The 23,270-nt window shown below is 41.3% G+C and overlaps 1 protein-coding gene across 2 annotated transcripts in view; it reads left to right on the forward strand.

The window, feature by feature from the left end:
* The first annotated feature begins 659 nt into the window (after positions 1-659).
* Positions 660-23,270, forward strand: part of LOC118311487 — a 29,071-nt gene continuing 6,460 nt past the window's right edge. The window contains exons 1-9 of one of the 2 annotated variants that reach the window (XM_035635408.2): positions 660-1,098; positions 4,083-4,244; positions 6,200-6,397; positions 7,147-7,305; positions 11,269-11,349; positions 11,571-11,727; positions 12,005-12,049; positions 12,904-13,368; positions 21,270-22,774. In XM_035635408.2, coding sequence (XP_035491301.2) covers positions 871-1,098; positions 4,083-4,244; positions 6,200-6,397; positions 7,147-7,305; positions 11,269-11,349; positions 11,571-11,727; positions 12,005-12,049; positions 12,904-13,368; positions 21,270-22,774 — 3,000 coding nt within the window. In that variant the 5' untranslated portion in view covers positions 660-870. The remainder of the gene's footprint in view (positions 1,099-4,082; positions 4,245-6,199; positions 6,398-7,146; positions 7,306-11,268; positions 11,350-11,570; positions 11,728-12,004; positions 12,050-12,903; positions 13,369-21,269; positions 22,775-23,270) is intronic. The other variant, XM_035635409.2, reaches the window with a different exon arrangement.

The raw sequence follows: 23,270 nt of genomic DNA on the forward strand, positions 1-23,270 counted from the left end.
ACCCAAATCCATCATTATTATTATTTTTATTATTACTAATAATAACAACAACATAATTGCATCTATTAGTGTCAGTATCAATTTTGTAATTATAAGTATCCGTTTGGTAAAGATTAAAGTGGCGGTTGTACAACTGTCCTCTCTCTCTCTCTCTCTCTCCTCTCCTCCTGTCTCTTCTCTCCCCCTCTTCCTGCCCACCTCTCCTCTCTCCCCCATTTCTTTCCTCACCCCAACCGGTCTAGACAGATGACTGGCCACAACTGAGTCCGGTTCTGCCAGAGATTTCTTCCTGTTAAAAGGTTTTTTTTCTTCTCCTCCACAGTTGCCAAATGCTTGCTCATTGTGGGAATTATTATGTTTCTCTGTGATAATATTGAGATTTGAGAATTGTTGGGTTTCACTTTGATATAATATTGTGAGGTCGAGTCACAATATAATGTTATGATTTGGTGCTATACTAATAGAATTGAATTGAATTAAATTGTGTGTGTGTCCGTGTGTGTGTGAGAGAGAGAGAGAGAGAGAGAGAGAGAGAGAGAGAGAGAGAGATGCATACTGCAGTGGCCAGTTATGGTGATGGAATAGAGGGGGAGGGGGAGGGGGAACAAGAGAAAGAGGTTAGAAATGTGAGGACTAGAGAAGCAGCATGAGGATAGAAGGGAAAGGGGAAGGAAGAGGAGAGATATGAAAGGAGGAAAATAGAGAGGAGGAAGGACATTCTCCTACCCTGCTGCTTTCACTCTAACTCACCCCCCTCTCTTTCCATTCTCACATTGGTGCATTCTGCCCGTATGCATCGATCACGACACACACGTTCACAGAGGCAACTCCGCCTCCTCTGCAGTGTAGAGACAGCTAGCAAGGGAAGCAATGGAGGAGCCAGCAGTGCAGCAGGAAAAAATAGAGGGATCATGGGAAGGAGGACATGATGGAGGGAAGGCAGACTGGAAGAATGAGTGCTCCCTCTCCTCCCTCCTTAAACACTCTTGTCTTCTCTGCTGGTCCTCTCCCAGGGACACTGACGTCGTTGAAACGGATGAAGGAGTCCTTGCCAAGACGGCCGAGATCAGAGTAAGAAGACCGCAACACCTAGCACTGGTGTGTGTGTGTGAATGTTTATGTTTGAGTAAATGTGTGGAACAAATTATATTCCTTTTCTGTGTGAGCGTAGTGTTTTTATTTTGGGACTGCTCCGTTACTGGATTCCCCATGATGCTGTCATGTAATGTCGTTATTCTGTAAGACTAAGACTACATGAAGCTGTAGATTTACATGTGCTCAGTGCAAGTCTGAATTACCTCGGGGCAAAACTCAGGCCCTGAAAGCTGCTGCTATAATGAAGGGTTTGACTGAAATCATCAGGACCTAAAAACAGCTTCTCCAATCACACCTGATCTAGTTGTAAAGTTGTCATTGTTACAGTTAATGTCATGCTTACTGCAACTAAGACTGCTGGCACATAGACACTCTCCAGCCTCTGAAAACTCCAGTCACAGAAATCACTTAAAGGTGACATATTATGCTCATCTTCTGGCTCAGACTTTTAATTTGGGTTACTACTTGAAACGTTTTACATGCTATAATGTTCAGAAAAGGCATCAGTGTCCTCATACTGCCCATTCCTGCAGCTCCTCTTTTCACCCTCTGTCTTAAACGCCTGGATTTATTTTAACCCCACCTCCCGATGAACCCTAGTCTGCTCTGATTGGCCAGCAGGCCCAGTCTGTTGTGATTGGTCAACCGAACCAAATGTGTAGGAAATGCCACACCCCTTCACCAGAGATGTCGTGGGTGGGTCCAACTGTGACATCAGAGGGGGAGAGAAATCTTAACCAGTTGTTCGGAGCCAGGCTATAGATTTTAGACAGTCTTTTTCACAGTTTGTTGGCGGGCATGCTCCACAGATACCTGGACACTGAAAAAGTTAATTTTGCACAATATGTCACCGACAGAAAAAAACTTATTTCATGACCTGATTGATTGATGTTATAAGGAATTGAATTTAAGATGAAGATTATCAGTATTTACTAATTACATGGGAGACTAAGAAAACCTGCGGATATTCACACTTGAGTAGTTAAAATTTAAAATCATGAATGTCAACTTATGATGTTTAATAATTTTCTGTTGAAAGCGAGTATGTATTTCGCGTTCTCCAACAGATCCGTGAAGACGGGACAGGATATGGTTGAGAATGGAGAGATGCAGCGATGAGGCATTTCCTTACAATACTAATATATACCATATACAATCCCCAACAACCACAACATCAAAATCACTGCTATTTAACTGTACTGAGTTTTACTGAGAGGTGTTACAAATATTTCATTCATATGGGATGGACAGCCAACACTGTTCAAACTAATCAAATAAAAAACATAATATTAAAAACTGGCTGAGGCAGGACTGCTTTATCATTTTCGCTTTATCTAGTTGTAACTAATAAACTGTAAGGTACAGAGTTTTGGTAATTTAATAATGTAATAATATTGAAATAGATTAGCCGACATCCCACATACATACCTCGTCTTCTTGCAACTCAAACAGCTTAATTAGGTGCACACACACACATATATATATGTTAATGTAAGAAGTACCTGTACCTCATCTGTCACATACATCATTAGTAACGTACAGTAATTATACTTTTTGACTCAGAACCTCAGCGATTACGCTGCTTATCAAGCAATATCTCAAGCAGACACCTGACCTGACCACACAGGTCAGATGTTAGAGGGAAATTTAATTCTGGTAGATATCAACAATTCATATCAGACAATTCATATAGTTAAATAAATATTAAATAGTTGAATGAATATGTATAAAATACTAAAGACACAACTAAGCAATAAATATAATAACAACATAGAATAAACAACACTAAAATCCTCTAAAAACGTCACGTAAGAGGTTTGCACATCTGAATGATTATTTGTCTTTGCTGGGTTGTTTTTTTCTGGAGCTGATGTGAAACCTTCAAGCTTCCAGGAACAGCATCAACATACTATTGTGGAGAAAATGACGGCCATCCTGCACAGAGCGACTCATTTCCTCAGACCAGAGGAGATGGAGGATGTGGAGGCCAGTTGCTCGTCTTGCTGGTCATGAGGCGTTCTGCCGTGTTGCTGGTGACGTCGATGGTGCCACATCAGGATTCTTCGTCTTTAAGATTCACAGGAGAGACAATACATCAACAGAAAACTCTTCCCCTCTGTGCTGCGATACTGTGTCTGTTTACATTCGCAAACCAGGATCAGTACATGATGCACTGGTCCTCTGCAGCTCAGCCATGTACGAACAGGTGCTGCATCCACCAGCTGGTAATTTCAGTTGGGAACTGGAGGATATCGGCAGCCTCCGGTTGTAATCATGACACCAAACCTCCAGCCTGTTGAAAGTAGAACACCCTCTGTCTCAATAAACACAGACAAGAGACAAAGCAGATTATTACCTTGACTTTGAAAATACAGTATACATTTAATACATTTAAACAGAAAGTCCCGTACCGAACGGTTTAATACAAATACGTGTATTGTTAAACCTCTAGTTTCTAGGCTGAAACTAGTAAATCCGTCACCGTGCCCATTACAGGGCCAATAAACAGAGACAAACTAATTAACCTAACCACAATCTGCAAGTCTTTGGGCTTTGGGAGGAAGCCGGAGAAAACCCATGCATGCAGACTCTACACAGAAAGGCTCTTGGTTGGTTGGTCTGAACTGGGAATCAAACCACGAACCTTATTACTGTCAAGCGACAGTGCTAACCACTGCACCTGCTCTGTAATAGCATACAGTGTGTGCACCCCCGAATGAATAATCAGCTCCAGGTAGTCTGCTTTTTGCATAGGAGTACTTATAGACAGCAGGATACATAACCAGTGCACAGGGATTAAGATGAAGTCAGTCAAACTATGTGATCTATAAAACATCAACTTGTGCCTGTGTGTGTTTTTACTCCACAGATGGATGAATTGGAATTATTCTAAACTGTGGACTTTGTTTGTGTGCGTGTGTGTGTGTGCGTGTGTGTGTGCGCGTGCATGTGTGGGTGCATGCATGCATTCACATGTATGATCATAGGAGCTGGAGAACGCAGTGGCTGTGGAGAACTTAGAGCTTCAAGAGCAGCAGTCAGACCGCAAGGAGCTGGAGGAGATGCTAGTTAAACTAGAAAGCCACAAAGAGAACCTGGTACAACAGATAAAGGCAACTAGACAGCTCTGCTATGAAGAAAGTCAACAGGTAACGATGAAGACCTACGGTACAACTAGTCCTCTTTCACTGTAAACTGCATGAAAACTTCATACACCTGCAGTGCAGAACTTATGCTGTTCGTCCTTGCTGTCGATATCTCTCTTTTTTAGGCTGTTGTCCCTACACTGTTTCTTTTTATATGGAGCATCAGAGACGTTCCTTATCTCTGATAGACTCTGCTGTAGCCTGTTTTGTCTCTATCATTACAGTTGCTCCCCTCTTCAACTTTGGTAAACTTGTTGCTTGATGTGTATCGCCACAGACACCATATTTTTAAATTTTGAAATACAGAGAGATTTACGTATGTGGTGCTGATGGGCATAATCGGCACTGTGAGCTTATTTGGCATTACATTACATATCATTCATTTAGCTGATGCTTTTGTCCAAAGCGACAAGGTCAAGAAGATTGTTCCAGTGTAGATATGCAGGAAGTTGAGTGAAGACAGCATGTTCAAGTGTTTTGGAAAGGAATGGTAGAAGAGAGACGGGTCTTTAATTTTTCACATTAGATGGGTTGAGTGTGGGTTTCTTAAGAAAGCTGCATTAACAGTGTTGGGAACCTAACCAGTTGTCAAAGAGGTATTTAAGGTCAGGAGTGATAGACTGAATAAGGTGAGATGGGAAAGGATCAAAGGGTCAGGTGGTGGGGTGGTGGGAAGTGACTAGGGATAGTACCTTACTTGGAGAGAGTGGTGAAAAAGATGATAAAGAAGGAGATGAAGGAATGCCAATTTAAGAAAGTAGATATACTCAGCTAATACTAGCAGTCCGAGTAAGATATCCCAGTAGCTAAATGCACAATAAAAAAGGCTTGTGAAACTGGAAATAAAGCTAATTTAGGAGTGCTAATCACAACAGGACTCAACTTAGAATCAGTCTGCAAAGACAATAAAATAAGGCTTCTGAAACTAGAAAATTAATAAATATTAATCAGTAATACTAATCACAACAGACCTCAAATTAAAGTAACCCGCTAATCACAGAAGAAACTCAACTTATAATCAGTCTACAAAGACAAACTGTTAACCTTAAACTACAGACAGAACAGTTTAACAGAGAATGCCAATTTTCAGAAAGTAAATATACTTAGCTAATCTAGCAGTCTTTGAGTAAGAGATCCCAGTAGTCAAGATGCAAGATTGAAAATGTGCCTTCTCTGTTAAAGCCATTTCTTTTGGAGGTCTGTGATGCTGCACTGGTGTCTGTTTTTACATTGTTGAAGGATTTCTGACTGGACACTACTGCAAATCAATAACCATAGTGATGAATCTTCTTCTTCAGATAGTGGTCCCTATTTTAATGATCTGAAGGGTACCGTTTGAATCGCACATGCAGTTATGCAAAACCCGACATGCCACAAAAAATGCTCCAGCTTTCTGAATGCTGTATTGTAATGTATAATAGTACGCTCTTGACGATTCACGCTCAAAGTAGCAATGCAATACTTTCCAATTGACCTTAGGATATGTTTTTTTCATGTCAGTTGTGCAGTGCCTGTCTGCGCTCTCAAAGTAACAACCCGCCACAATTTACCTGGACACACCTCATTGTTAGACCGACATACTCATCAACGCAGACATCGGGCGCAAGGTTATTTGCTACTTTAACAATGTGTGCACGGGTCTGAAAGTTTCAATGGCTGTTATGTTGTGCAAACTGCTGTGTTGCGCAGGTTGTAAGATTAGGGCTGATTATCCCTCTGACTGTGTCAAATTATTTTCAGAAAATTCAATGACTGCCTGAAGTTTGCAATGCATGGATATAATCAGATACTGAGTTTCCAATGAGTGTTTAAAAAGTATAAGAAAAATAAGTATTGACTGAGGTCAGTGTTAGCAGTTTGGCAGCAGTAGCACTATAACTTGGAACAAATAGTCCATGTTTGTTTTATAAACAGTTTACTTTTTTAACAAATAACCATCTGGGCTGGATTCTTGCCAGATCCTGTCTCTACAGGCAGAGGAGGGGCAGAAGGAGAGCCAGGTGGAGGAGTATGAGAGGGAACTTGCCAGAGCCAGGTGGAGGCTGAAGAGGCTCAGAGAAGAGGTGAAACAGGCCAAGAGGAAAGTGGAAGAGGCTGGAGAGAGGAACACCCCTCTGCAAGACTCCATCAGACAGTCCTATGAAGAGATCCTGCAGGTACCAGAGAACATGCATCTTTATATATGTACTGTATCACCATGCACACACACTGCATGATTGTGTATGTATATATGATAGAAACACTAGGTCTGTGCTATGTGGGTAATAATTTAATTGATTTATTGACAACATACATTAATCATAAGTTTTGTAAATATGCCAGTGTTAGCTTGCGGGCAAATTTTCAGTTGCAGTCCTTTGGCTAGATTTTGAGACATTTGGGTGATAAAATTGAAATACCATAGACAAAAAGACCATAAAAGACACCAATAGCATTAAGTAAGAGTTGAAAAGACACAAACCATTCAGAAGGGTACAAAACCACTAGACAGTAACACAACAAATACCAACACAGACAAAAACAGACACAATGGGGAGAAGTAAGGTGTTCCATAGTTGACAGGCACTTACAGAGAAGCATATTTGGTGAAGGAGCTGGACCTGAGAGTGATTTCATAGTCAGGATTTTGGTATTTAACAACAGCATTTCTAAAAGCTTACAGTGTGTGCACAGCTTTCGCCAGAGAAAGGTAGTTTTTACAATGATTCACCACGTAAAGTTATTCTCTATTGATATTCATGGGGAACTAATTATATCTATGAAGTAATTAAGTACAAATTGTCAAAAAATAAGTTCTGTGACGTGTGACTTTATTTCACAGTTTGATTGTTTACTAGCAGGTTTACTACGCCATGGTGTTGGAAAAAAGTATTTAAAGTCTAAATCCATCACTGTTTCCCTGTAGGAGGAGCACACACTGTGTTCTCTGTCAGGAAGTGCAGTCACTCCAGAAAGTCAGTTAGAGGAGTCAACCTCTCCAGCAGACACCACCGAAGATGATCCACTCCCTCTGAGGCCATGGGGAAGGAGCCAATCACTGCCCGCCTATGCTGACCTGATAATGGTAAATCAGAGTAATGATGTTGAGTGCTGCTTGAAGCACTTCTAAGTGAACATTGCATCAAAATTGCATTGTCGGTGTAGGTGTGTAAGTGTACAATCATAGACTTGTGTATAGAAATAGTCTTAGACTCCGGGTCCGTAAAGTGAAACCAATGTGTAAAAGACTAAAACATTAATAGTCTCTCAAATTTCCAGCGGAGGGCGACTCCACTGGTTGCAAAAATCTGTTTCTACTGACGTCTATGAGAAAATTACCCATGTGGGCATTGAAGTCTCCCAGCAGAACAACAGGGTCCCCTACTGAAGCCCAATGCAGGACTCTGAATACTCTGAGCTGCTGTTTGGTGCATATGGAAAAACAACAGCCAGTCTCCGGCGGAGCTTTTCTGGCATCCCTGTAGAGGTTGGGGGCATTGAACCCGAGTGGGTAATGTTCAAATCTTCCATTGCTGAAGCTGAGTGAGCTGTGGTCTCATGGTCTTAGGTGCCTCAAGAGGCGGTAACCCTCGAACACCGTGATGGACACCGGCGGTCAGGGAAGCTGTCCGACTGAAGAAGGAAAAAAAAAAGGAGAAGGACTTTAGGTCGGCACCAAGGTGCTTCTGGAAAACCATTCGGCATCTCAGGAGGGGGAAACGGGGAGCCATCCAAGCTGTGTACAGTAAGGAAGGGACACTGTTGACCTCAACTGAGGAGGTAATCGGGCGGTGGAAGGAGCATTTTGAGCATTTTGATGAGATCCGCCCAGACATGCTGAAATCTTTGAGTGTGGAGGGGCTGTATTGGTTGAAACGTCTCTTCAACATTGCGTGGGAGTCTGGAACAGTGCCCAACGAGTGGCAGACCAGGAGGTGGTTCCCCTGTTCATAAAGGGGGACCAGAGAGTGTATGCCAGTTACAGGGGTATCATACTCCTCAGCCTCCGGCTTAAAGTCTCCTCCAAGGTGCTGGAAAGAAGGGTTCGGCCGATAGTCGAACCTCAGATTGAAGAGGAACAATGTGGATTCCGTCCTGGACATGGAACAATGGACCAGCTCTTTACTCTCGCAAGCATCCTGGAGGGGGCCGGGATGTATTTTGTGGATCTGGAGAAAGCGTATGACGGGGTCCCCCGGGAGATACTGTGGTAGGTGCTGCGGGAGTATGGGGTGAGGGGGTCACTTCTTAGAGCCATCCCAACTCAAACGAGAGCTGTGTCCAGGTTCTCGGCAGTAAGTCTCATTCGTTCCCGGTGGGGGTTAGCCTCCACCAGGGCTGCACTTTGTCACCAATCCTGTTTGTGATATTCATGGACAGGATATCGAGGCATAGTCATGGTGGAGAGGGGTTGCAGTTCAGTGAGCTGGGGATCTCATCACTGCTTTTTGCAGATGATGTGGTCCTGATGGCACCATCGGTTGGTGACCTTCAGCACTCACTGGATCAGTTCCCAGCCGAGTGTTGGGCAGCTGGGATGAAGATCAGCACCTCTAAATGGGCATCTCCCCTGGGAGGTGTTCCAGGCAAGTCCAGCTGGGAAGAGACGTCGGGGAAGACCCAGGACTAAGTGGAGAGATTATATCTCCACACTGGCCTGGGAACGCCTCGGGATCCCCCAGTCAGAGCTGGTAAATGGGGTCCGTGGAAGGGAAGTTTGGGGTCTCCTGCTGGAGTTGCTGCAGCGGTTGAAGATGATGATGATGATGACTCTTATGTTGACAGGTCAGAAACAGGAAGTAGTTTGAGAGGACGCTCTGTGTTGTGAGGACGGAGAAAAATAACTTCATGCCTCAATATGTGGTTCCGCATTAAATCCAGCTTGAGGTTATTCTCATAATCTGTTGCAGTGAAAACGCACATGACAGAAAAAAGCCACGCATGTAGTCTGCACAATGATTTTTTTCAGAAACACGGAAAAGGGAGAGAATATGGGTGAAGAGTGTTGTTGTGCTACAGTTCCTCCCCTGGTTTCCAGGTTATCGCTATCCTGTCTGTCACATCACAGCTCACACAGGAGATGGGTTCCCCGACGTGTCCAGATATTTAGCCTGCTAGATATCTGAAATACGTCGGCGAGGCCTTGGTGAGTCACTTTGATCTTGTTAGTTTTATTTGAAAGCTGTAGTTAACAAGATAAGATAAGATAAGATATACCTTTATTTGTCCCACAATGGGGAAATTCGGGCATTACAGCAGCAAAGTGGACAGAAGAATTTATTTACTAAAAAGGGTTAATATGTACAAAATCTAACAAAAAAATTACATTAAATAAAAAACAAAGGCATATAAATACTATACACAGAGCAGTAGCATAGAGTAACAGGAGAGAATCTGTGCTCAAAGTTAAAAAGATGCTATTAAACAATAGCATTTTAATTTAAATACTTCCTTTGTGTTGATTCTACATTAATTCCAGTTTTTAATTTAAATATTCATTATTACAAACTTCTGTCTTAAGAAGAAAAAAAGCTATTAATCGCGATTCATTACAGCAAATTGTGCAGTAATTAGTTCATTTTTTGATTGATCGACAGCACTAAATAACATTTAATAGCTGTAAGAAGTTTTGTGCTGTTTTTTCAGTGTAGAGCCCTGTTCAGCGCTCTGCACCGCTGTCGCTCTCTCACTCCCTCGAACATATTGACCCATATGTTGTTGAGCCGGGAAACCTTCAAAACATCCACAACATTTTTATTGTCTTTTAACATCAAATCCTCATCATTCTTATCAGTTATCTCCTCTCATCATGTCATTTTACTTCATGAACTACCACTGATACACAAAGTAAGGCAGTAGAGAAGGTAGAGGCAGGATTGGAATGATATATCACTAGAAACTATAGCATTTGGGTACATGCATGACAAACCATAACTCTCTCAACTCTTATCTTTAATTTCTTCAAAGCTGTTTTCTTCAAAGGACCTGCGGTTACCTGCAGCTTACTGCTACAGCTCACAGGGTAAATTTGTTAGACAACAGCAGAGTCATTTCATACTCACCACACAGCTGAGAACAGAAATCTTTTTTTCTGGTTTTAAGTCTTTCGGCCATTCATCACACTATCTTTGAAAGAGCACAAATTCAAACATACAACTTTATGAAACATACATTTATTTTTTGTGAAAAATTACTTTTTCAAAAGAATTTCCTCTTACTGTACTCAGTACATTGTTGAACACTGAACAACACTATTTTGAACAAATAACTACTATCGTCCTCTAAAATGTCTGACATTGACTATAGGGACTTGTATCTGAACAAATTTTGTCACTAAGAGTTTTTTTCACATTCCTCTCCTGGAGTAGGAGATTTCTCTGCAATAAGAAATTCAAACGACTCCTGGGCAAGATTAAGTACGTCACATACACAAAACCAATCGCTGTAAGAAACCCGAAACTTCCTGTGCACCCAGAGGCAGTGCATCCATGAGAGGACGGCAGGTGTGTGAGCAGACAGTTAGAGTAAGCTTTTGCAATTTGTGAAAGTTTTATGGCTGAAACTCGCCTATGTTGCCGCTAGCCATCTTGTTGCGCACATTATTCCACCGGTCAACCTAGCGCCAGCAGCTGTGGTTAGTGGGGCGCGCTGCCTGTGTTAATTGCATATCAACATGGAGGAAGAGTTAGCTCAGGACAGGGGAGGTCAGAAATAACTGCTAGGCATGCAAGGCCCAAGACACTTGTTGAGAATTTTCAGTATATTTCTTTTCTCCACCACAGTCTTGCTTGCTTTTCTTTGATATACGTGTCTGGGATGGGATGCATCACTTGTGCAGTCTTACAGATCTCCAAGTTGAATAATCTTGTAATCAGTATAGACCAATATAATGTATTGCCACCGTAGTTCCATTTTTTTTAACAATACAGGTAGGAAATCCTCTATCTGATTGATGAAGTTTTATTTTATTTTCTGTCGATGAACATTAGTAAAAAAAAAAAAAACAATTTTCCAAGCCTCTCATTGTCTCTGTCTGTGTGACTAACAGGGGGCCAGCGGTTCATCTTTCTGCAATAATCTGGCAGATACCAGAGAAGAAGCAGACGACAGTGGGACCAGTTCTCCGAAGGTAGCTTAATTTCCCCAGAACCCCACAGCATAACTTAGGTCATTCATTAAATTACATTCATTTTTCTGATGCTTTTGAGGCAGGTAGCATTAAGGGCCTTGCCTACAGTAGGATCGAATCCCAACCTTGTGAACCAAAGTCAGCATGTTAAACCACTAAGCTATACAAGCTGCTACATACATACATACATAAAGCACTTACTGTGTTGTCTTGTCCCACAGATGGGCAGATCTGACATAGAGGATTATCCAGAGGAAGGGGAGATCAACAGTGAAGGTGGAAGGGAGAGAGAGAAGGAAGAGTGCATTATCAACCCAAACCCCCTCACCAAGCTTGACTTCTACCAAGCCAACCCCTTTGCCAGCTGTCAGAGTGACTGTATGTATCAGACAGAGTCTAATGTGGGCTCCATGCTTGTTGTGGCTGGTCCAGCAAACACCCATGCATCCCCACTGGGTTCACCACCTGATTATTTCCCTTCCCATCGCCTTCCAAAACATCAATATTTGGATAATATGTTTCTCAAGACTAGAACAACATAAAGCAAACTCAACCCATGAGCTCCCTGAATCAAATGTATCTTTTGATCCCACTTTTGTAGTTCATCTTGCTTTATCTCATTAGTTACATTTAGTGAATTTTCTCTGTCTCATAGATGACCTTTTCGATGAAGACCTGTTCCCTAAAACTGACACATCTGGTGAGTAGTAAACCTTCAGGAGAATCAAGGGTCAAGGTTGGAGTTATCACGCTAACTATGTTCTTGATGGAAATGTTCAAATGTAAATATAACCACAAATATAGTGTAAATTAAAAGTATGATTTTAAATTATTTCAGACAGCAGGGTCATTTAACTAAGTTAATTTACTCAGTCAAATCTTAGGGTGCTTACATTACATACTAATTTTTCCCTTTTATGGTAATTCTATCCCCTCTATCCCACTACAATTCACACACATGCTCATATTGTATATTGTACAATATAAGCTACAATATAATTATAGCTTAGACTACCCAGTGTATAATATAATATAATATAAGACTGAATGAAAGGCATGAAATACTTGATTTTTATTTTAAAGCAACACAATTTTCTTTTTGACCTTAAAATACAGCTTCAAATAGATGATACATAAACTTATAATGGATAGAATGGCATCTCTGTCAGTGCCACAACGCTCCCTCAATGCCTTGTGTTGGCATTATATATATATGCAAATCTTTTGTACTGTGCATTCTTACATTGTTTTGCTTTAACTGTTTTTTAGTTAAGTAACAGTTTGAATGCAGGACTTCAAAATTGTAACAGAATAGTTTTTTATGATGGTATTTTAACTTTTACCTAACTAAAGGTTCTAAATACTTCTTCCACCACTGCTTTTACATACTTGGTTTCCATCTGCTGCTGATCAACATAATGGAATTGTTGCTTCAAAGTGTCAAGTTGCATGACACTGCTTTTTTTCTGTTTTCAATATGACAATAAAAACTGTAATTTAGTGACATGCCAGTCACTAAGTACCTAAGCTTTTGTTAAATGATCTCTTTGGCAGATGGATATGCTTCAGACCCTTTCAAAGGCAGCGACCCCTTTGCAGCAGATATGTTGTTTCCAGAGACAAATATTTGCACTGAAGAGGCAGGAAATGCTGGTGATGAGGCAGACACTAGTCTGTCCCTTGCTGACAACAAAGCCTCCACAGGAACTCAGTGCTTTGAGTCGGAATTCCCAGATGAAGACAGCGACATAGAGATCAGCTACAGCAGAGAAGACCTGGACACCATCGCTGCTGTCGATGATTCTCGTGGATTCAAACCCATTCAGAGCTCGTCAGAGGAGCTGGGGCCAGAGCCTATCCAGGGCTGGAGGTCCCAGGGTCAGTATTCTGTAGAATCAGACCCTAATGGGTACGAGCTGGACCTTGGTGCTATCTCCCCTCCCTCTGACATAGAAGAACACAGTCTGAGATCTTTAGCTGGAGAGGCCACCATTGAAGCACCAACCGGACTGGAAAAAGGTAATTTATACTTTTTATAGTTATTGTACACTGATGTTTACAGTCTTTTGACTGAAGTCATATTAGATGACTGGAATGACCCCACCCTTTCTCTTGTTTTTATTATTATATATCTGCATGTGATACATTTTGTTGAAATAATAATAGGTAATCCCATATTTCCATACAATATATTGGCATAGAGTGTCTCTCAATGTGAAACCCTTTCCTAATTATATACATTTTTATTTTCCTAGGATTTGTTACATTGTCTGAATCCTGTATCCTAGAACATTGAACACTGAACCTTTTTATGTTTTACATATTTATGTTTAAGCAATTTTCATCCCCTCTACAGACTTTTGACTATAGTGTTTCAGAATTCTTAGTTAGAATAAAACTTGTCTCATTTTAATTAAAATGAACTCAAAGTTCAATTTTATTTACATAACGCCGTATTCATTATCTCAAGGCACTTTACATAGTAAGGTCGAGACTTTACAATATTACAGAGAAACTCAACAGTTACCACAAAGAGCAAGCACTTGACTCCCTTTTAACAGGAACACATTCGGGGGGTAGGCAACCCACCGTGACGTCACCCGTTGATTTGTGAACTGTAGTTTTTAAGCCTAGAGTTTCAAAACAAACGATTGAGACCATAAACTCCTAATAAAGGATTGAATTTAATAAAGAGGAAAGAAGTGACTTACTTCATAAGGAATAACTTTATTATATTTCTTATATTCAAAAAATAATAGCATGGAACAATTTGCTCACTGTTTCGGGGGTTTAGTTGTCTGGTGTCGCTTCAGTTTGCAGGGTTTCAAACTTTCATTCGCCAATTTGTCACTGCAAATGACACTCAGCTCTAAATATGCCCATTGCCTCTATGAAGCAAAACTCAATACAACTGTCATGGTACATCCTCTTTCTTTTGAGAAATTAACCACAATCTTCTGACGCTTTGTCATCTTTCTTTTTTTTTTCTTTTTGCACAGTTCTCTGATACAGGCCATTTAGCAGGCTTGGACTGCTAGCTTAACTCCTTGAATACTGCGGATGTTCATGGTTATAGTGACCAAAAATATCAGTTATCAGTATTATAAGTGGTGGAAATGGTGGGGAACGCCGGGGAGTGCCGTTCCCTTTCAGTTTCCCCCAAAAATTATTTGGGTAAATCGTTTATTGTAATTTTACCATATAAATCTATGGATTTGACAGTGTTTTTTAATTGAAAAAATATTTTATGAGCACACTTGAACGCAGCACAGAAGCTTGTCAGCGTTGCGGCTTTTTTCACGCGTCTGTCTTCCGCTGTCGACAACCACCTGGCGACAAGCAGGTGAGAGGTAGTCTTTAAACTTCAGTGGTGTCTTTGTCTAGTTTGTAAAGTTAATTTGATGACTTGACAGTTCATGTGTTTGTTGTTGAACGAGGAGTCAATGAGCCTGAGGTCATTTTGAAATGTCCAATATTGTTCGCTAAAGTTAACGTATAATAACGTAGGTACAGACCGGATGCAGGTAGAAGGGTCTACAATTTGGCGGGGGTATTGCCCTTGCATGTAATTTAATCCATTAAACACTCGACTAAATATTTCTCTACTGCCCAGTGCAGGATAGAGATGTCTCTGTCTTTTGTGTGTATGAGGGGCGAGGGCAGCTCGCTTCACTAGTACTAGACACTGCAGTAGGTGGCAGTTGGGGCTGCAATTGACGATTCTTTTCATAATCGATTAATCTGTCGATTATTTTCTTGATAAATCGATTAGTTGTTTGGTCCATAAAATGGTGAAAAATGTTTATTGTGTGTCCCGGTCCTGATCCCGGTACCAGCGGTGCTGGGAACCCAACTGTTTTAGTACTTATTATTTTTTTCCGGAGCTAAAAGTCTTGCCAAAGCCTAAACCCTGCATGGTGGACTGGTGCCATTTTCCGGACTGGTCCAGAACCCTGCACACACCTCAGGCACAAAAATTGACACTTCTGCCACTGGGGGCGCTACAATTTAAAAAAAAACAAACGTGTTTCGGCCTATAACTGTTACGTTTGAATTAAGAGTAGAACCCAAATGCAGACATAACACAGAGCCAGAGAGTGAATTAACCAGTTTATTCAAAGTACTTAAGTACAAGTACAGGTTTCCGGCGGGGGATGGCAGGAGTGGTTCCGTCAGAGCAATACAGCGATCGGCTGGTGGTGAGGTTCAGTGTTGGCTTTCTGGTCCGGTGTCTGGCAGGAGCGAAGCGGTATCAGGAGTCAGGTTCCAACAGCAGCGTGGTCGTCTTGACTAGGATCTGAGGCAGAGTGGAGGAATGACCGGGTATATGAAGCGGAGGTTGATTGTGGTAGATGAGATGCAGCTGGAACCCTGATTCCCGCACACCAGACTCCACTCCTCTGACGAGCTCTGAATGGGTTTGAATCCACGACAGCCAGAGGGGAGGGGGAGAGGAGAGACAGAGAAACTACCTAGGAGCAGCAGGCCTAACAATAACTCCTATACCATACATCTCACATTCATAAAGCTTATATCCACGTGTTCCCTGAATGGAGTTGAATCGAGATTTATCGGGAACCTACTTTTTCGAGCACGAAACTTGGCATGTAGCATCTCCAGATGACTCTGACAAAAATTGATCAGGCCCTTTTGCACCCAAAAAATATTTTTTTCAGATTCACTGTTTTCGTCCAATCTGCCTGAAACTAAGTATAAAGCAACTTCAGATGGCCCTGACAAAAGTTATCAAAGGAATTTTGCTTGGTTAAAAAATGCGCAAATTACGAACAAACGAATATTTTAGGTAGCGACCGAACATGAACTATAGCATATAGTGACCAAAGTAAATGCTATCAACGCAAAACTTGACATTCTTGTTTTCCGTGTTACTGTGAAGTTGGCGGAGTACCGCAATTAGGGGACGCTACAAAATATGAGAAGATTACATCACATTAGGGCTGCTGCTGAGGCCACACCCACAACATTGTACTGATTGTTCAAAATGGCCGTTGCCTATTACAACCAAAAATGTCGTAGTCACGTGTTAAAGTTTACGTCACTTCTAACAAAATACACAGTTCACAGCTCACATGTCGCCATATTTCCGCTATCGCGTTTTGGGCTCCGCTTTCGCGTACTCCATGTCAGAGATGCACTAGGAGAGCCAGAGATACACTAGGAGAGAGAGAAAACACAGCCAGAGTTATTGACATGTAATGTTAACATATCGGGGGAGAGGAGTTGTATAACAGTGGATTAGCATGATTTTGAATTCAATCCTGGATTTTACAGGAAGCCACTGTAGAGATGCAAACACTGGAGAAATATGATCTCTTTTTGTAGTTCCTGTCAGAACTCGTGCTGCAGCATTTTGGATTAATTGGAGGCTTTTCAGACTTATTGGGGCATCCTAACATTAATGAATTGCAGTAGTCCAGTCTAGAAGTGACAAATGCATGAACTTGTTTTTCAGCCTCCTTTTGAGAAAGGATGTTTATAATATGTTTCTTTATAGATAAATACAACTGTGTATCATCTGCGTAGCAATGGAAATTTATGTGTGTTGCCCATATTGCCCAAAAGGAAGCATATATAAAGTGAAAAGTATTGGTCCCAGCACAGAACCTTGTGGAACTCCATGGCAAACTTTTGTATGAATGGAAGATTTGTTGTTAACGTTAACAAACTTAAACCATTTCTTTAATCCCAATAATGTGTTTAAGTCTCTGTAATAGAATATTGTGATCAATGGTATCAAATGCAGCCCTAAGATCTAATAGGGCCAGAATAGAAACATGTCCACTGTCTGAGACAATGAGGTCATTGGTAACCTTCAGCAGTGCTGTTTCTGTACTATGATGTTTTCTAAACCCTGACTGAAAGTCTTCAAGCAGACTATTCCTTCGTAAATAAGCACATAACTGTTTAGAAACCGGTTTTTCAAGGATTTTAGAGATGACGCAAGATGATACAACAACAATCCAAACTGGTTTTTGACATTTCCAACTTGGGTGTATGAGGCTAACAGTTAGGCTTTTCAAATTAGTTAAAGCTATTTTTGGGTCGGGGGTTAATTAATAAGTCTCAGTGGAAAATTACTGCTACCCCTCCTCCACGCCGGTGATCCAAGGAGTATGAGTATTATTAAAAGTGGGAGGTTTTGATTCATTTAAACTAACATATTCTTCTGGCTGAAGCCAAGTTTCAGTCAGACAGAATAAATCAAAGTGATGATCAGTTATCAGATCATTCACTAACAAAGATTTAGATGGAAGTGACCTAATGTTTAATAATCCACATTTAATCTTTCTATTTTGTGGTTCTTTTATAATGTTAGTGGATTTTCATAAGGTTTGAATGTGTCAAATCCTCTCTTACTTACTTTTGGTTTAGTAGTAGTTAAAGTGGTCGAGAAGACACAGTTTCTATGGGGTGTTGTGGTGAATATCTGGACTGTCATGGTTTTGACCGTCTAGCTAACTGAGTCAGGTTTCTAGAAATGAGAGCTGCACCATCCAAAGTAGGATGAATGCCGTATCTCCGCATCAGACCAGGTTTTTCTCCAAAAGGTGTGCCAGTTATCTATGAAGCTTGCGCTGTTATCTGGACACCACCTCGACAACCAGCGGTTTAATGAGGACGTGCAGCTATCAGGCATGTCATCACTTGTCAGGTTAGGCAGGGGTCCAGTGAAAACTATATATTCCGACACAGTTTTTGCATATGAGCACACCGAATCAATATTAACTTTTGTGACCTCTGATTGGTGTAATCGGGTGTCATTATTGCCGACGTGAATAATAATTTTACCATATCTACGTTTATCCTTGGCCAGCAGTTTTAAATAAAATTCAACGTCACCTGCTCTGGCCCTAGGGATACATTTGACTGGTAGCTGGTTTTGCTAGCTTCACGTTCCTCAGAATAGAGTCCCCAATGACCAGAGTTGATTCCCCAGCAGGAGTGTCGCTGATTTCCTGGCTTTTTTCATAATAAATAAGGTCTAGTGGCTCTGTAAGTACCGTAAAGGAGTCAAACGGACAATAAACAGACAACTACACACAGCCTGCATTCAGCAGCTGATTTTTCTAACGATGTCCCAGGACTTCCGCAGAAATGTGATGTCATAGCGACACAGTCTCTGCCTTCAGCCTTGCCCCCAGCGCTCACCTGTCATTCCGTTGCTGAGCTATCAACGAAACGAGAAAAATCAGGAAGCTACATCATTGCACAGGCTGAGTGACTTGTTCACAAGGGAAAATTTGTTTCACCACCGCCTTCAATATTATCGTAGTTCTCCACAGAGGACTGTAACAAGTTCCTTACCTTCTTTGTTGACAAAGTAATGGCAATCAGGTCCAGTATTCATTCCTTGGCTTGCCCGTCCAACTCTAGCCCCTCACCATCTCCTACTGTTCTGGACTCTTTTTATCCAATCAGTTCACAAGATCAAATGAATGTCATCAGGAAAATGAAGCTATCCTCTAGCCCTCTTGATGTTTTACCATCCTTTACCTGTCACTGGCCCTGCTGTAGCAGCTATTGTAAATTCCTCCTTGTCTACAGGATGTGTCCCTTCTTATTTTAAGCACGCTACCATCCAGCCCATTTTAAAGAGAACAAACATAGATACCGCAATGCCCAATAATTACAGGCCGATATCTAAACTCCCATTTTTATCAACATTTTTAGAGAAGGTTGTTGCCAACCAACTTACTGCTGTGTTGGAGAGACACAACATCCTTGATAAGTCAGGGTTTCGGAAATAGCACTCTACTGACACTGCTCTCTTGAGGGTTTCCAATGACATCTTAATGTCCTCAGATGTAGGTGACTGCTCTCTGTTGGTACTCTTTGACCTCAGCTCTGCGTTCGACACAGTTGACCACCTCATTGTCATTGAGAGGCTACGTGATCGGGTGGGTATATCAGGCATAGCATTAGATTGGTTTTCATCATATCTCACTGATAAAAGTTTAAGAAGTCTCTATTGGTGACTTTGTGTCAAATCCTTCCCCACTGTCCTATGGGATTCCACAGGGCTCGGTTCTGGGGCCCCTACTGTTCTCACTATATTTGCTGCCATTAGGACAGGTCATAAACAGTTTTAACATTTCTTAGCAGTTATATGCAGACGACATTCAACTTCGCTTCTCATTTAAACCCAGTGAGGTTTTTAAGTTGTCTAGGCTCCTTGACTGTCTTAACGCCATTATGGAATGGTTTGCAAATAATTTCCTACAATTCAATGATGAAAAAAACAGAGGTTCTGGTTGTTGTTCCAGAGAAGGTTGTCTCCATAATCTTGAAATGTATTCGGCCTCTTTCCTCTGCTGTCCAACCCTCACCTGCGTAACTTAGGGGTCATATTTGCCCAATCGTCGTCAGTTGACACCCATGTGAAGCAGCTGACCAAATCTTGCTTTTTCCACTTGCGAAATATCAGCAAACTGAGATCTGTAGTTTCAACCGTTGAACTTGAGATGCCCATATGTGCCTTTATCTCATCACGCATTGACTATTGTAACGCACTTCACCCATACTCCACAGGTCGCCCTCTCAGATCAAACATGCTAAACCTACTGTCCATACCACGCACTCGCCTTGAGACCCGATCTCGATCTGCTTATTTCTTTCAGCTCGTTTTAGCTCGTGGTCTTTGTCATATATGTAAGTTACTGGCAAAGGAGGTGGGCAGTTTTTTCGATGCTTGGCGTTTCTCTGCCATTGTGTTTTCAAACTAACTTCGCTTGTGCTGCTAGCTCCTCGTTGCTAAGAACTTGACCGAACGAGTGTGTGCAGAGAAACACCCCCTGGCTGTGATTGGTGTTTTTTCTTCATGTGCAGTGGATTCTTGCAAATGGCATTAAAGGCAGTAGGGGTCGCTAAATAAACTAGATTATTTCTAATATGACCTGTCTTACATATTAGGACCAGGATATAGTGACAGTTTCAGCAAATATGAAAAAAAGTTATTTTTGCAAATCCTATCTACTGAACCTTTAACACATCAAAAAAACACACACGTGAGAATTAGGTAGGTCATTTATTGATTTTAACTGTTCAAAAGATTTCATGTCCTTTTCCCAAAACATTTGCCCATAATTTAAATATGCTTTGGTCATTTTTATAAGGGATGAAGTCTAAGTCATTTTCCATTTCTTTTAACAACAATCATTCTCCCTCCAGTTTGAAACTCTTACAAACTTCCCTCCACACCTTCAATGTAGTGTCTACACATCTGTTGTCCAATCTATCAACCTGGGATTTAGTGTATTTCTTCAAATGAAAAATAGTTATTGGTGTATCTCCACAGTTCAATTCCATCTTTCTCCATTTATTTTTATGAAGGGTTCCTGACAACAGTATTTTTATATTTTTTAGTTGTGCTGCCTGATAATAAGCTTGTAAATTTGGTTAGTCTTAACCCCCTTTTTCTTTTGGCGATTAAAGATATTTAAATTGTATTCTTGTTTTTTTTATTAATCCATATGAATTTCATAAGTAACCTATCCCATCTATATACTGTATATGGTGATTGCTTTAAAAGGAATCTTGGCAAAATGCTCATCTGTATTATTTCTATTATTTCCCAAAGGGATTCAGATTATTAAGGACTTGTAGATGAGGAGCAGGGTTTTCAATTATATTCTGAATTTTATAGGGAGCCAATGCAGAGATGCTGACACAAGAAATATATCTATTTTTCTAGTTTCTGTCACAACTCATGCTGCAGCATTTTGGATTGCTGGAGGCTTTTCACTGACTTATTGTGACATCCTAACAGTAGTTTTTCAGTATCCTCTTGAGATAGGATGTTTCTAATTTTTTTTCTTGTGACTTGTTTAATGTGCAACTCAAGGCTTACCTTTGAAAGTTTATACTTGTAGCTTTGACTCCTAATTGTTGTATTTTCACAGGTCTTAATTCTGGTTCAGCTCAGACAGTCCCTGAGCAAGTCATGTTGGAACCTGATTGGACAGGTGTAAAAGAGCAATCTCTGTCCTGTGATGTTACCTCCAGTCAGGGGGAAGAATGGTTAAGCAACATGGAGGAGGAAACCAATCACCTTGCAACTCCCCAAAACTCACTTGAGTCCCAGAACCTCTTTATCCAGCCCGAAGCAGAACAAAACAGAGAGCTGAGCTTTGAGGTGAGCTATGAACCTACCAGTCAGTCTTCCTTTGACCCATATGGGTTTAAACTCAGTCCAGAGCATTCGAGTCAAACACTCTTAGACCCTGATGAAGCCGAATTGAGCCCAGAACCTACTGAAAATCATCTGACCTTTGACTCTGAGCCCCCCTCTTCTAACCCAGACCAACTGAACTATGATCCTTATGGATTTGACATCACTTCCTCCCAGATGGTACGGGACTGCGACCCTTATGGCTTTAAGCTTAGCCCTGACGAAGAAAACCAGGAGGTACTGGACCTCTGTGGCTATGATAACCTGGAGGTAATGGACCTTTGCGCTTTTGACAACAATGAGCAAGTACAACCCTCTAATTCTAGCAACCAGGAAGTTTTGGAACCTCACACCCATGAAAATCAAGAAGTGCTTGATCATTGTGGCCACAGTAACCAAGATCTGCTGGATGTGAGTAACAATGGAAACCAAGAAGTGTTGGAACCTTCTTGCCTTGACAACAGGGAGTTAGTTAGCAATGAAAACCGAAAACAGGAACTCCTGGATCTTTTTGGTCATGACAACCAGGAGGTGGTGGAACCCTATGGCAATACGAACAATGAGGACTTACTTGAAGCTTGTAACTATGGTAACAAAGAAATCCTTGAATCATGTAGCCATGGCAATCAAGAATTGCTGGATTTCTCTCATCTGGAGAATAAACAAGTGCTGGATTTCGACAGCCTTGGCAACCAAGAACTATTTGAATTTGGTAGTAGAGTAAATCAGGAAGTGCTAGTTTCTGGTAGCCACAACAACCAGGAACTCCTGCAGCTCAGTAGCAATGAAAAACAGGAATTGCTAGACTTAGGTAGCCATGACAACCACAAGATGTTGGACTTACTAAGTAAGGAAGTCTTCTCTGAAGCAAACAATAACCAGTGTACTGTGGAACCAGAGCTCAGTGTCAGTCTCACCAATAATAGCTCAGATAGTGATGCGGCAACAGAAGACCTGCTTGAACTGGAACTCATTAACACCTTTGTCTCCAACACCAGTAAGACCAATACTCCTGACACACTCAACATGTCTGCCAACCAGGACCTGGCTCCAGGCAATGCCCCCATCAGACACAACATGTTAGAAGGTGATTTGGGTTCAGTGTTTGGAGCTGGAGGATATATTGGTTGTCCTGATGTAGCTGATGACCTGGAGCCCCTGAACAGGCAGACAAGCCCAGTAGTGGAGCCAGTGCGACAAGTCAGACCTGTTAGGCCTCCTCGGCCCTCACTCAAGGTAAGTTGGAAACCACTCACACTTCTGAGTACAGGTACTAATGGGTCCACTTGGTTCTTAGTATCAAAGAAACCACCTTGAAACAAATTCGGCTGCATCCTAATTTTAATTCAATAATAAGGATAATTATAATTTTAATACATATATTAATTTTAATCCATTAGGGTATGGGTTTTGTTGGATATGTTCGACTGAACATGTTCCTCTACAGCTCGCCATACCTAGACCCCACCCTACAACACGCTCTTACATCCTCAACTCCAGTTCTGCTATTGGATTCTGTCACGCCTTTAAGCCATCATCGTTCACTCTCCTTATATCCACTCTTGATACAGAAACTCTTTGAAAGTAATTCAACGATCAATGCCTTTCTATCCTTGACCAAATTGCTCAACTTAATACCAGAATATAAAAACAAATAATTTCCAGAGGCTAAATGATCGAACTTTTAAACATTTGGAAGTCAACAATTTACTTTTACACTTACGTAACTAAA

Source organism: Scophthalmus maximus, chromosome 5 (genome assembly GCF_022379125.1).
Source record: "Scophthalmus maximus strain ysfricsl-2021 chromosome 5, ASM2237912v1, whole genome shotgun sequence".
Taxonomy (NCBI): Eukaryota; Metazoa; Chordata; class Actinopteri; order Pleuronectiformes; family Scophthalmidae; genus Scophthalmus; species Scophthalmus maximus.